The sequence below is a fragment of the Paramormyrops kingsleyae genome, chromosome 14, assembly GCF_048594095.1.
Source record: "Paramormyrops kingsleyae isolate MSU_618 chromosome 14, PKINGS_0.4, whole genome shotgun sequence".
NCBI classification, from domain to species: domain Eukaryota; kingdom Metazoa; phylum Chordata; class Actinopteri; order Osteoglossiformes; family Mormyridae; genus Paramormyrops; species Paramormyrops kingsleyae.
In genome coordinates, this window is record NC_132810.1 from 20,757,127 (window position 1) to 20,771,293 (window position 14,167).

The 14,167-nt window shown below is 42.5% G+C and overlaps 2 protein-coding genes across 5 annotated transcripts; one reads left to right on the top strand and one right to left on the bottom strand.

Annotated features, from left to right (window-relative positions):
* Window positions 1-210: 210 nt before the first annotated feature.
* Window positions 211-7,676, bottom strand: ddo (D-aspartate oxidase). Of its 3 annotated transcripts, none has more exons than XM_072698792.1 (5): window positions 7,607-7,676; window positions 6,483-6,666; window positions 5,490-5,598; window positions 5,153-5,329; window positions 211-4,646 (listed from the first exon to the last, which is right to left on the bottom strand). In XM_072698792.1, exons 2-5 carry the CDS (start codon window positions 6,652-6,654, stop codon window positions 4,088-4,090), a joined length of 1,017 nt encoding a protein of 338 aa, XP_072554893.1. In that variant the 5' UTR covers window positions 6,655-6,666; window positions 7,607-7,676; the 3' UTR covers window positions 211-4,087. The 3 variants fall into 3 exon arrangements, with proteins under 3 accessions (XP_072554893.1, XP_072554894.1, XP_072554895.1); XM_072698793.1 differs by having other exon boundaries at window positions 6,483-6,661; window positions 7,607-7,647; XM_072698794.1 differs by lacking the exon at window positions 7,607-7,676 and adding an exon at window positions 6,292-6,381 and having other exon boundaries at window positions 6,483-6,572.
* Window positions 7,677-8,382: 706 nt separating this feature from the next.
* Window positions 8,383-14,154, top strand: zbtb24 (zinc finger and BTB domain containing 24). Of its 2 annotated transcripts, none has more exons than XM_023839120.2 (7): window positions 8,383-8,498; window positions 10,401-11,323; window positions 11,475-11,642; window positions 11,866-11,949; window positions 12,041-12,124; window positions 12,280-12,361; window positions 12,849-14,154. In XM_023839120.2, the coding sequence occupies exons 2-7, from the start codon at window positions 10,444-10,446 to the stop codon at window positions 13,699-13,701; spliced, it is 2,151 nt and encodes a 716-aa protein (XP_023694888.2). In that variant the 5' UTR covers window positions 8,383-8,498; window positions 10,401-10,443; the 3' UTR covers window positions 13,702-14,154. The 2 variants fall into 2 exon arrangements, with proteins under 2 accessions (XP_023694888.2, XP_023694887.2); XM_023839119.2 differs by lacking the exon at window positions 8,383-8,498 and adding an exon at window positions 8,505-9,920.
* Window positions 14,155-14,167: the final 13 nt, after the last annotated feature.

Sequence of the window (14,167 nt, forward strand, 5' to 3'; positions counted from 1 at the left end):
CCTGAAATTACCTAAATGCTGCTTTTTGCATTTACAGTAATTACAGCAATTTTAAAAGTAATTTGTTTAAATCAATACACTAGTAAGAGAAGAATTTTATGACCTTTATGACCTTAATATTATTCCCTGCTTTCTGTCACATCAGGAATTGCACAAAACTTGAGTCACATGGATGAAACCAGACACCTGTTAAATGTAACAAAATTCACATCAACTTTTTTTAGCTTTTATTCATTGGATTCAGAGTGACTTATATGACTAGTGTGACAAAAATACAGGTCAAAATCCTACATGCATTTTGTCAATCGTCTGTGTACTTAGATCACTAGCTATGTTAATGTCGATAAAGACGCAGTGTTTGATTCCCAGGGAATTTTCGTTACATTTTTGTGCCACTTGGCAAAAAAAACAACTTTATCCTTAGCAAACTTAAGTTTTACTCTAACATGTTTATAAACATTACAATAGAAATTCATTTTACATCACCCTGCATAGGACAAGCTGATACAGAAAATGGATGGATGGGTGTTTAAATTCATAACAATATAAAATCATTTTACATGTATTTGAATTAAGCCATCACTGAAGTATTTAACCTATTAAAGAAACCTTCACAGGATGTGTTAATTATGGGTAATATTCTGGGATAGGCTCCGGACCCCACCACAACCCTGCTTAGGACAAGCAGGGACAGAAAGTGGATGGATGGATTCCAGGAGAAGCTCTGGACTAGGGATGGGCATCTCAGCCAGCATTACTAGTCGAATTTCGGCAGTCATTAGTCAATTAATAATATTTGATTAACCTTGTTCCAACCCTTTCCACAACACACACACACACGGAAACGTATATGGAGTATGGATCAAAATATTTCTTTCTACATAAAATGAGATTTTATTCATCGCTGCAAAAGGATAACATAAAACGTTAAAAGTAGCTTGAATAAATAAAACTGAAACAAATTAAATTAGATTGAAGAGAAAGCTCAAGTATACAATGGCACGCAGTGACATTTAATACACTGTGCTGTGGGCAGTTATAGTGCATGATTTCATTTTTCACATTGTAATATTTGAAATCTTTGTGATAAATATTATGATATAAAAAAAAACAGTTGAAAAGTTACCCAAAATTAACTAGAGAAACAGAACTTATCTACCAATAGAGTCTGTCTCTGGTCATATAGGCAAGTCAGTCATTTGCATTCTGGTTAACTTGTCGTCGTTTTCACCGACAGCCATGACACACACAGCGAAATACAAATGTCTTCTGGTGACCAGTTCTTGTTCACTTATTGGCTTCACTCATTTTTGTTAAATTTCTCACAAATGTGAGTGAGCAACGACGAAAATGATTATGATTTGCTCAGTGAGCGCATGCCCAGCTCATAAAAAACAGCAAAAGTAAACTTAAGAACAAATAAATTGCAAACTTGTTAGACAACAGATAAATCACAACTAATTATATTGTTGCTAAATAATACTTAAAATATCTCATTTATAAGAACATAAGAACATAAGAAATTTACAAACGAGAGGAGGCCATTCGGCCCATCAAGCTCGTTTGGGGAGAACTTAGCTAATAGCTCAGAGTTGTTAAAATCTTATCTAGCTCTGATTTAAAGGAACCCATGGTTTTAGCTTCCACTACAATAGCAGGAAGACTATTCCATACTCTGACTACACGCTGTGTAAAGAAATGCTTCCTCAAATTTGTTTTAAAATGTTCTCCCGCTAATTTCCACTTATGGCCACGAGTTCTAGTATTTAGACTAATATTGAAATAGTCATTTGGCTGAACAGCATCCAGACCCGTTAGAATCTTATAGACCTGAATCATATCCCCCCTTAGTCTCCTTTGCTCAAGGCTGAACAAATTCAGTTCCGCTAACCTCTCCTCATAAGACATTCCTCTAAGACCAGGAATCATTCTCGTAGCTCTTCGTTGCACCTTTTCTAAGGCAGCAATGTCCTTCTTGAGGTATGGTGACCAAACCTGCACACAGTATTCTAGGTGGGGTCTTACCAAGGAATTATATAAGTGTAACATCACCTCCCTTGACTTAAACTCCACACATCTAGAGATATAACCCAACATTCTGTTCGCCTTTTTTATTGCTTCCCCACATTGGCGAGAGTGGGACATGGAAGCATCAACATACATACCGAGATCTTTCTCGTAATCAGCTACCTTTATTTCAGTGGAACCCATAAAATATCTGTACTGTATATTTCTGCTCCCTGCATGGATTACCTTACATTTATCTGTGTTAAATTTCATCTGCCAAGTATCAGCCCATTCGCTAATTAAATCCAGATCCCGTTGAAGCCTCTCTGCTGCTAGATTAGTATCTGCTACCCCGCCCACCTTAGTGTCGTCTGCAAATTTAACCAGTTTACTGTATGTATTCGTGTCAATATCATTAATGTAAATTAGGAACAATAGTGGTCCTAAAATTGAACCCTGCGGTACCCCACTATAAACGGATGCCCACTGTGACATAGTGCCTCTAATAACTACTCGCTGCTTCCTATCAGTTAGCCAGTTTTTGATCCAAGCTGCCACAGTTCCTAAAATTCCTGCAGCTTTAAGCTTTAACAAGAGCCGTTTGTGGGGGACAACATCAAAGGCTTTCTGGAAATCTAAGTAAATCACATCATAGGCCTTTTTGTGATCAATTTCACTTGTAGCTTCCTCAAAGAACTCAAGCAGATTCGTTAAGCAGGATCTACCTCTCCTAAATCCATGTTGGCTATCCTTTATAATGTTATTTGCATCTAGGTAATCTACCATTTTCACTTGAATTATAGCTTCCATTATTTTTCCAGTAATGCTAGTTAAACTGATTGGCCTATAGTTTGCTGGGTTACTTCTATCCCCTTTTTTGAATATGGGTGTTATATTAGCATGCTTCCAATCTGATGGTACCACACCCGCAGATAACGATTTCTGGAATATTAAAGTCAAAGGTTGGCTAATAATATCCCTCATCTCTTTCAAGACTAAAGGTAAGATGCCATCAGGCCCCTGCGATTTATTTATTTTGAGTTTAGCTAGGCTTAGTATCACATCAACCTCAGTTATACATATATTGGTCATAGACGATGCTGTATTCGTATTAATTGGTGGTAAGTTACTTGTGTTCTCTATTGTGAACACCCTTGAAAAATAATCATTAAACTCGTTTACCATATCAATTTCGTTATCAATTATAAGGCCCTTACTATCCTGCAAATTAGTGATTTCAGCTTTTAGTGCTCTCTTGGAGTTAAAATATTGGAAGAAACCTTTACTGTCATGCTTAGCCTCCAATGCAATTTTTCTTTCTACATCCCTCTTTGATAGCCTAATGTCATTTTTTAACTCTGCCTGTAGACTTAGATACTCCTGCTTGATTTTGAAATCATTAGTTATTTTCCAGTTGTGGAACAGAGCCCTTTTCCTCCTGACTTTATTCTTAATTTCCTTAGTAAACCACCTTGGTTGCCGTTTCCTAGATTTAGTTTTGCTGGAAACAGGTATGAAGTCCTCTTGCACTTGCAACAATGTGCTTTTGAAAAATTCCCATGCCTCTTCAACTGTTTTCAACTGTTTTGCTATTTAACTCTGTCCAGTTTACAGTTTACAGTTTCTAATTTCCGTCTCATACCATTAAAGTTAGCCTTCCTAACATTGTATTATTATTCTACTTTATGAGTTTTTTTATATTTTATCCATTTTTTTTTAATATTCCACAATACTGACTCATCCCTACTATAAACCCTTGTCACACTGCAGAGGACAAGTAGTACAGACTAGTGTTTTCCAACACGGTGCTCGGGGACCCCAGACGGTCCACATTTTTGCTCCTTCCCTGCTCTCAGCCAAATGAAGAACACTGAATACCTGGTAGGGTTGCATTGGGGGCCAGGGGAGAGCAAAAATGTCATCGAGAGCTTGGGTGAAGAAACACTGAATTAATGTACGAATGAGTGAATGAATATGAGTGAGTGAAGGAATGAGCTGTAAGACATCACTATGTGAATGTCTGAGATAAAACAAAGCTCCCAGTGTTTTGAAAGGCAAAATGACTCCATTGTCTAACCAGTCACAGCTTGGCTAGCTGAGGATGCTCGGTCAGACACTGTTGCACCAGCTGTAGTGCGTCAAGGGCGGTGCCCCAGCTTAGGGTGATGCCCCACCCTCCATGCCCATAGTTGTGCACTACGGGCACCCAACGCCCCTGAAGGTGAAGCAGTTCCCTCTCTAGCCTCAGGTTCCGTCTTCCGGGTCTCAGACCAACCTGAACCCCTTGGCACACAGCACCCCTTAGAGAAGGTTCCAGAAGGCGGCAGCGCTCCATGATGCCCGCGCTCTCTTCAGCGTCCGTCTCCAGGCGCCAGTCGCCAATCTGCCTGGTGCCCCCTAGGGTAACACTAGCCATACCAGGGTAGATGTATGTCTGTCCGTCACTGGCCCGGACGAAATGCTTCAGCCAGGGAGCCTGGACCTTCAGGATCTGGCCTCGAACCGGGTACAACTCTCCATCCCCAACCAGGTCCCGGGCTCCCAGACCCGAACAGTTAATGATGACATCATACCTCTGGCCCAGTTGATGGAGGTCAGTTACTTTCTCATTCTTTATCTTACCACCAGCCTTTATGAGCCTGAAAGCAGTAAATTAAACAGTAAATAAGTTGGATATGTTTCACATTGTGTTTTTCTCTAACTTATTCTACTCCTCAGGCTAATCTACAATGCCTGTCTAAATAGCATGTTGCAAGTAATGACATAGCGTGTTTTATAATGAATTACACAATATCTGCTGTTAACCTTCCCTAAATACCTTCTGATGTCTTCCTCACGTTGGCTTTGTCTGACCACTGAAATATTGTTTCTTCCTTCATTTGGCTGACCAAGAGAATTACATGAATTTGTCCCCAGACTGTTTCAGAAGAAAATGTCAGTTTATCTCAGGCTAGGTACAATTCCCTGGATTGTGGCGATCTTGTTATATTTAATTCTGTGTATCTTACATTCTACATGTTATAACCTCATTGTGATCTTTGCTAATAGGAATCGGTGGGTCTGCACAAATTCTAGGGCATGTTTCTGGATACTGGAAAGCAGAATTGCTTTTTGTAATACAAAACATCCATCCATTTTCGGTCACCTGCTCTGCAGCCAAGGGAGGTAAACTGTGCACTCGCACTTAAGGGTGGTGAACACCTGTCCAAACTTGTACTGCGGGAACCTCTTCAGCTCTTCGTCAGTCATAGTGCGAAACCCCAGCACATAATCAGACCAGAATGGCTTCCCATCATCGGGGACCTCTCGAAATACCTGGAAACTTCATCAAAATCTCATTATTAGATCTGAATGGGGCAGGAATTGTCAGAACTTCTACAGAGACAAGATTGTTCTGAATATGCAGAGCCAATGCTAGACCATCATCAATCATGTAGTCAGTGGAGAAAATCACGACTAGCTGAAGGTACCATGGGTCTTACCCAGAACAGAGGAAGACTCCAGCAAGCGACGCCTCAGGAGAGTCAGCAATCGCCAGGAGGTGATCAAATGTTCTCTTAAACCAGCGTCGCTGCTGCTCTAAAGGAATGTCTGAAGAAGGTAAAAAATAATAATAATAATAATTAAGCAATAACATACGAGATGGAGTGCAGTTGTACTCCAAGATAATCACAGCTGTGATATATTGGAGTACAACTGCACGACTTTGAGTATGTTATTGCATTTATACAACAGTTTGAGTAGCATTTATAAGTCAACAGTAATTAGCCACAACAGATAATACTTTGATTGAATATTTATTTAAACATTTAAGGGCCTCTGCAAAAAAAAATAGTTCCCACCAGCTAACCACACACTAATATTCCAGTGCAGCACAGCTCACTCGCTCCCAACTAATTTGCATCATTTAAATTTGACTAAGTATCGGTTTTTAGATGCACCTGTAAAGCGGAGTGATACAGCTGATGTGAAATGTCCAAGTTCGGTTATACTCTGATAGCTGCACTCATAGAATGCCTCTTGTCCAATCAGATTTCTTGATTGGAATTAACTCTTGTATAGATGACGTTATTGACAAGAGAATGGCAGGATGACCTCACACCTCCAAGGTTGGGGGTTGTATTCTTGCACTAAGTTCAGTGTGTGTGTGTGTGCGTGTGCGTGTGTGTCTCGCATTGAACTTGCATCCCATTCAGGGTGTCCCCTCCATTCCCTGGGACTGGCTACAGCCTCACCACAGCTCTGTACTGGACAAGTGATTATGAAGAAGAATGGACATTTTACCTGAGTATTTTCCAGGGGCAATTCTAGGATTTGACCCTTTGGGGGTTGGGGGGCTTCACCTTCTTAATAAATAGGGCACGCCAGTTACACCTATGATTAAATTTGCAGAGTGGGGGGGGGGGTGCCCAAGATAAAATTTGCGGAGCAGGAAATGCGGAACGTATATGAAAATATGGGACCAGGGAACTCACCAGGGAACTCGTCGGCAAAAAGGACACCGGCAGCTACGTCGCTGGTGGTGTTGGGTGTGAAACGGTCCGCAAGGACAGTCACGTCGCTGTGGGGAATGGCTTCTGTGATGCATACTGCCGTGGACAGGCCGACAACACCGGCACCCACCACAGCCACTCCCACTTTCCGCATTGTGGTACTGTACTGCGGGACAAACACACGCACACCAGAACCCGTCATGCTGTCGTGGCCACACATTAGCCTTTGAAATTTGATTTTTAGTTCCATTATTAAGTGTCCAAAGCATGTAGTGCTATGGACCTTTTTTTTCAGGTTGTAATATTTGCTGTCAGTATCATCATTACTAGGCCTATATATATTTTTTTTTTTTCTTTTTGAGTGCTCCTAGCCTAGTAAGAAGCTTTTGACAGTCTTCCAATCGCCTTCAAAGTTAAAACTCTTATGGATTTCACCAAACTATAGTCTGCCACATGAAAAAAACAATACCTACAGACATACACTAAAGAATATGCGATAGACAGGTTGATCTATATTCCTAGCATTAGATGTAACGTTATGCTATAATTAGCTGACTATATATTTATGAACTGAATTTATTTAACAAATAAAATATATGTTATCCTTGGCGCTTACGTAACTTTAAAAGACAATTTGACAACTCCTAATGTACTGTCCAAAGGTTAACAACAGGTCTGTAAACATCGGAATACGATCGTATGGACTTAAAATATAGTTTTTAAAAATGATTCTGATTGTTTTTACTCGATCTCAAAGAAGTAAAAATATTTTCTGACGCCTGTCTAGTTTACATTATGGTACACGTACTCTATCGCATGTATTTTGTTCTAATAAGCAGGACATTTGCCAAATCATGCGCACGTTCATTAAAATCCATATTTTAAAAAGGCATATATGACATGTAAGATGCTATCGCTAGTCAATCAATACCAGGGAAATTATTATTTTTTGAAGCATTATTTCAATAATTCCACAATAAGCAACCACTATAACGGTTTAACCATGCTTTTAGATTGTCATTCATTTCTTTTCTTCATATAATACACTGGGCAATCTCATATAATACTCGGACACCATACCATAGCATTAACTACAAAATCCTCACCAAAATACTCTCGAATGGAGCGGACCTCTCGGACTCCTAGAAAACACCGAACCTTTTCTGTGACGTAAAGGGACGTGGTGCCCAGATTAACCCTGTGCTGTCTGGGTGTCACGCTACGTGACAGGCTTTTATAGGTATTCCAAATATATGAAATGAAATTATATGAAAACATATTCAGGTTTAATAAGGGACGAAGTACTTCATCAAATTAATAACAATCGTGAATTTGGGAGTCATGTAGTAGGAGGAGTGGAAATGATTTACATTTGTAACCGCTTAAGGTTGAATGTACAGCCATTTACACTGGCAAAAACCCAGCATTAGAACGATACTGAATACTGAATGAATACTTGTACCACTTTGATTGTCTGCGTGTTTATTTATTTGCATCTTTATGTTATTTGCTTTTTTGAATATTAACTAATATTATACTACATAGAGCTATTTTACTTAATTCTGTTGCTTTTTGAAGTTTTGTCTTGATAATATGTTTATACGTTTGCGTCCAATTTGTTAATCATCACGCCATATATAAAACCATATGTTTTATTGAATTTTTTATTGACGCGTCAGGCCACCATCTGCACCAATAGAAACTCCTTGTACTTTTTGCACTTGGGGAATAAATAGTCCGATACTGAATGACTGAGTGAGTGAATGAATTGAAGAATGAGTGAATAAGTAAATGAACAAATAAGTTAATGAATACTATGATAGAGGTCCCATATGAATCGATCAGTAGCAAGATAGATTTGTTTGTAGCAACATCATTTAATGAACAAAGTATACCGTGTTTTAGGATTCCTTTTCGTAGGGCGTCTTAACGTTTTTTCTTTCCCATGAAATCTCGCGAGACTGTTAAAGTATCGCGGCCATTTTTTTTTTTGCGAAGGTAAGGTCCTGGAAGCTTTGTTACGAACATTTTATTTTGGAGTAACACTGTTTGCCATAAACCAAAACATCACGAAAAACTTTATGTAGTTTGTATTTTATTATATTTTGTGAAATTGGAGTTAGAATTTGCGTACATCTACATCTGGTAAAATGTTATTTTGAACACATAAGTATGGCGCTTGGTTTGAATGCGACACATAGACTGGTTAGCTAGCATGCTACCTGTTCTAGTTTGTCGCGAACGGCATTAGCTCGTTTTTTTCTTTCTACTTTTCTACATAAACTTGTACTTGAAAAAAACTTAGCGAGTTAATTATTATGTTGACATAGTAAATAATAATAGTAATTCACTAATAAGTCTCTTAGCCGTTTAGCAGCAGAATTATTGTTGTGGTAACATGCAGCTATGTTGCCCAACTGGCCAGGTTAACAGTTCTTGGTTAAATTAACTCGATGACGCCCAAAAATAAGATTGCTTAGCGAGGTGACCAGTTGTGTTAAACCCGTCACATATAAAACAATAGTCATGACTGTTGTTACTATTAAAATTATTAAAACTATCGTTTATTTGGTTACACAATTTCACAGAACTCTGCGTCGATATATTGTTTAGTTAGTAATTAACCATGGCCTTTACTATCGGCAGAATGAATATTGGTGATACCTGGTGTTGTATGCTTCATAGTGTTTTATTTTTGTTGCATTAAATAGGCGAAGAAGTATGCATAAAGTTGCATGTGGAGATGACGAAGCTCTGCTATGTAAATGACCCCGAGCGTGGGAGTTTTAGGCGTGGATAATATTGTGGTGTCAGATCCAGCAGTATTCCACCCAAAGGAAGTACATAGGCAGGTGGTGTGGGAAAGACAACAGTGCTGACCCACTTTCGAGTTATACATCTCATTTCTCGCATCCTTACCTTACTGAAAGGGCAGAAAAATAAGCAACATTTTAGCATTTGTTATGAATAATTTGACTGTTCTTTGCTTGAGATTATAGAATTACCTCGCCTTGTGTTTCATATTTTCCAAGCAGGGGACACTGGAAACAAAGTGATAGCTTGTGCTTTCCTAGTTTTGTGCTATAGCATAAATTATTCTATGTTCTGCATGCAGTTGATTAATATCTGGCCACTAAAATGGATATGATCACTTTCCCAGTCATATTGTGTGTCTAAGACCTGTATGCCACCGCTGAACCTTTCTGTATAATTTGAATGATTGTGCTGAGCACACAGCCAAACCGAATGAGGCAATTTTATACATCTTTAGATGTCTCTTAGATGGTCTAGGTGTCTTTTTAACAATTTGGGGCAAGTCCCAAATTACACAAGAAATATGCAGAAAATAACCCCTGTTACATGGACCGGTTGTCGCCTGATCCCTGAGGACCCAAGAGTGGAAAAGGAAAGGGAGAAAATGTTAGTATTTCTGCATTAGCTCCTGAATCACCATGGACACTGCACAGAAATAGATTCCCTTTAGTTCTGTAGATTTTTTTAAAATGGTGGCAGCTAGGAAATGAGTATCTATAGACTTTAAAGCATGTCTACCAGTAAATTTGTCATTTAAGGATGGTATCATTAATTGCTCAGTTTTGTTTTCATTAGTTGATTTGCTACCCATTCTTATTAGGATAGCTGAAGCTGAGTGGGTTACCTGTACCAATGTTCATTGTGAGGAGTCGGCCTCTCAGTCGTGTCTGCCTGGGATGTTCCATAAAAATTTCCTCATTCTCTTAGTGTGATGAATTTACTTGGCTTTATGTTTTTAAGTTGTCTAACACAAAGCTGTGTGTTTAGTTACAACTTTATACATGGTCTCAAAACCACATGGGTAATTTGGTTCAGTGGTATTTTTTTTCTTCCCATCATTGTGATTGACCTAATCTGTATTTGTAGGTGATTATACATATTTAAGAATCCCCCATCTTCGCATGGCAGGATGGCCGTCCCCTCCACATCGCATTTGGCCATCCACTCCAAAACACACAAGGACACCATCTTGAACAAATTCGATAAGCTGAGGAAGAAGGAGCTGCTTTGTGACATAACGCTGATCGTGGAAGATGTCCACTTTAAGGCCCACAAGGCTCTGTTGGCTGCAAGCAGTGAATATTTCTCCCTGATGTTCACCGCCGAGGGCCACGTCGGCCAGTCCATATACAAATTGGATGGCATGGCCGCGCAGATCTTCGGCACCGTGCTGGAGTTCATTTACAGCGCCAGTGTGTCTGTGGAGGAGAACGCGACCGAGCAGCTCCTGGCTGTGGCCCGGCTCCTCGAGGTCAGTGACCTGGTGAAGGCGTATGCTGATTCTCAGAGCACCGTCCCAGCCTGTGATTCTGCGAAGCCTACCGGTGACCCCGGAGCGGGCTTAGAAAAGCCCAAACGCAAGAGGGGTCGGCCAAGAAAAAATGTGACCGTTCCGGAGATGCCAGGGGCACTAGCACCTGAGTTAAACATCGGAGCACAAGCCAGTCCAAAGGGCGACAGGAGTGATCCGGCTGCTCTCGGCTCTAAGGACAATGGCGAGGCGAAGGCCGAGGGAGACGTGGCGGAGCGGGAAGCCAGCATGGAGTTTCCTCAAGACACAGATGCCGACTACGACCCCAGAGCGGGACGCAGCCGATACAGTAAACGCAAAATTAAGCCACCAACCAAGTTAAGAGGGTATCGCGTTGGGGACGACTCATCAGAGTCTGGAGAGCCCGGAAGAAGAGGGAGAAGGCGGAAATACCCCAACACAGAGGCCCGCTGCGAGGACTGTGGGAAGGTCTTCAAGAACCACCTCTTTTTAAAGATACATCAAAGGACTCACACAGGTAAGCTTCTTCTCTCATAAAGGGCCCGAGTGTTTGCTTTTGTTTGTGCAGCCCGGTTATTGCAAACCAGATGTGTCTCTCCTACAGTGCACCACTTTACTTGTGATAGACGTAACAGTGTCTTGACCCAGTATTTGTTCTGAAAATGCAGGCGAAAAGCCCTTCCGATGTTTTGTGTGCTCAAAGGGATTCACACAGAAGCACACGCTGCTGGTCCATCAGCGCATGCACACGGGGGAGAAGCCCTTCATCTGCACCGTCTGCTCCAAGGCCCTATCCACCAAACACTCCTTGCTGGAGCACATGAACCTGCACACAGGTGCCGTATGCTTCATTTGGCTTGCTTCCAGAAGAATCTGTCTGGTTAAAAGATTGCTATGGGTCTCAGCATATGAAGTTGAAGGATGCCGTATGCAATGAACGGAATGTTTTTCGGTCTTCAGCAGAAGTTTTAGTTAAAGTAAGAAACGGCCTGTTTGGTGTGTTGAGGCCATGCAATGCCCTGTGACCCCCATGTGACTGAATGCTCTGTGATTTTGCAGAGCAGAAATCATTCAGCTGCGATCAGTGTGGGAAGACGTACAGTCAGAGGAGGCAGCTGAAGAGCCACTACAGGGTGCACACAGGTCGGGGCCCATCAGACTTCACATCTGCGTTGTCATGGAGATGGCAGGTGATGTCTTGTGTGATGTAAACTCTTTTGTTTTGGTTTTGCAGGTAAACCTTTACCAGAGTGTGTGCACTGCCATCATAAATTCATGGATGCGGCTCAACTTAAGAAACATTTGAGGACACACACTGGTACGATGTGCCTGTTCAGTGCTGCGGAAATACAGTAAAAACTGGCTTCTTTTTATGCGGGCAAAACAGTGATTTATGTTTAGTCTTTGGAAGCAGTGCTTTGTGTTTCTGGTTCCTTGAGCTCAGTGTCGTCCTGTGATCTTGTTTTTTGTCAGGGGAGAAGCCTTTCACCTGTGAGATTTGTGGGAAGTGCTTCACAGCCAAGAGTTCCTTGCAGACCCACATCAGGATCCACAGGTGAGTGGTCCTTGAACAGAAGTTAACCTCCGTCCAGCTTCCCGAAACAATGTCATGTGACGTACAGGGGGTCCTCAGGCTACGACGTTTCGAGTTTACGACGCTCACTCCCATAAAAACTTTTAAAAATTGAGATGTAAGTGTTTCAGCTTACGCCGTTAAGCGCCGTGCTTACGGACTATGTGGGCGAACTAGTTTGGTTGCACGCGGCAAAAGAACACACAGTAACGCGGCGTATGACTGAGGAAAGCCATCCCGATGGAAGTGAAATTAGACACTGTAAAGAGATCAGAAAAGGTGTGTTTCGACTTACAGCAAAGTTCGGGTTACGTCACTGTCGTAGGAACGGAACTGTGTCGTAACCCGAGGACCCCCTTTATTTAAATTATGGACTTTTACGATGGAAGCTGCAATTAATCATTCGCTTAATGAAGGAGGAGTATATTTAACTTGCGAACCTCTTCGCTTGTGCTCTCTCTCTCCACAGGGGGGAAAAGCCTTATGTGTGCAGCATCTGTAATAAGTCTTTCTCAGATCCTAGTGCAAGAAGGCGTCACGTGGCTTCCCACACGGGAAAGAAGCCCTTCACATGCCCTTTCTGCAGCCTGTCTTACGCCCGCTTGGACAACCTCAAGGTTCACACCAAGACCCACAACAAGGAGAAGCCGGTAGAGGCCCCCGAACCCGCGGCCACGGAGGTGGTCAGTGCCGGAGCCGAGGAGGTCCGTAGCATCCTGCAGCTCCAGCAGTATCAGCTGCCGGCCTCGGGGGAGCAGGAGATCCAGCTGGTGGTCACCAGCGAGGTGGACAACATCAACTTCGTGTCCGGGCAGGAGCAGGACATCAGCATCATCACGAGCGAGGCCTCTGAGGGCATGGGGGCCCTGCTGGGGCAGCCCCCTCAGCAGGTGCCGAACCTGGCTCTGGTCGCTTCCGGGGAGCCGGCCCAGCAGATCCAGGCCATCGGAGTTCTGGAGGGCCAGCCCGAGCAGATGCAGGTCATCACCCTGACCCGGGAGGCCATGGAGCACCTGCAGGCTCATCACGGGCCGCCCCAGCCCCTGCCCGTGGCGCCGCGGGCTGTGCAGCACCTGCACGTGATGCAGCAGCAGCCCCTCCCGCAGCTGCCCGTGGCCCGCGAGGCCCTGGCCCAGTCGGTGGCCATCGGCCGGGAGCAGCAGGCTCAGGCCATCCACATCAGCGGCCAGAGCACCCAGCCCATCTCCATCAGCCAGACCACGGAGCAGATCCCCAGTCACCAGATCCAGGGGCAGACGTTCCAGATACAGGCAGGTACTGTGTCCTACCTCTACACCACCAGCCTGGCGCCGCAGAACTGAAAGAAGCTCTTCGGTGCTCTCTAGTGACTCACCAAAATACCTGAGCTGTCGCCCTTCGCAAAATGAGTCCTTGTTTCTATGAAGACCTTTTCAATGTATTTTTGTAGAGATTTGTACTTCTTGATAACAACCCCCATTTGAACAGAGTAGTATTCAATTAAAAAAATATATAAAGCAAATTGACTAAGCATGTCTAAGGCTGGTGAGGAAGCCCATCCATTAGTGGCCTGCAGATGTGTCATTTTCTCTCTACCTCAGCCGTCACTCATTTTAGCAAAGCTTTTAGTCGTGGATGTGAGTTCACCTGGTGCCCCTGATGGACACCGTGCCCTCTGTGGGCGAGCATCTCCTGCCCCTCATCTAAGCAAGATGGAGATGCTTTGGAGTCTTTGTGGAAGTTGACCTGTACATTTTTGATGTCTGTAAATCAGATAAAAGATGAACTAAACTCTGTACCGTTTGATTT

What these genes read in the sequence shown, in the direction of transcription:
- ddo (XM_072698792.1), bottom strand. Translation starts at nt 6,654, where the DNA reads ATGCGGAAAGTGGGAGTGGCTGTGGTGGGTGCCGGTGTTGTCGGCCTG. An exon ending in GGAGTCTTCCTCTGTTCTGG is followed by an intron (nt 5,330 to 5,489) that starts GTAAGACCCATG and finishes ATTTTGATGAAG; the next exon opens with TTTCCAGGTATTTCGAGAGG. An exon ending in CTCCCTTGGCTGCAGAGCAG is followed by an intron (nt 4,647 to 5,152) that starts GTGACCGAAAAT and finishes TACTGCTTTCAG; the next exon opens with GCTCATAAAGGCTGGTGGTA.
- zbtb24 (XM_023839120.2), top strand. Translation starts at nt 10,444, where the DNA reads ATGGCCGTCCCCTCCACATCGCATTTGGCCATCCACTCCAAAACACAC. An exon ending in GCACATGAACCTGCACACAG is followed by an intron (nt 11,643 to 11,865) that starts GTGCCGTATGCT and finishes GTGATTTTGCAG; the next exon opens with AGCAGAAATCATTCAGCTGC. An exon ending in ACCCACATCAGGATCCACAG is followed by an intron (nt 12,362 to 12,848) that starts GTGAGTGGTCCT and finishes CTCTCTCCACAG; the next exon opens with GGGGGAAAAGCCTTATGTGT.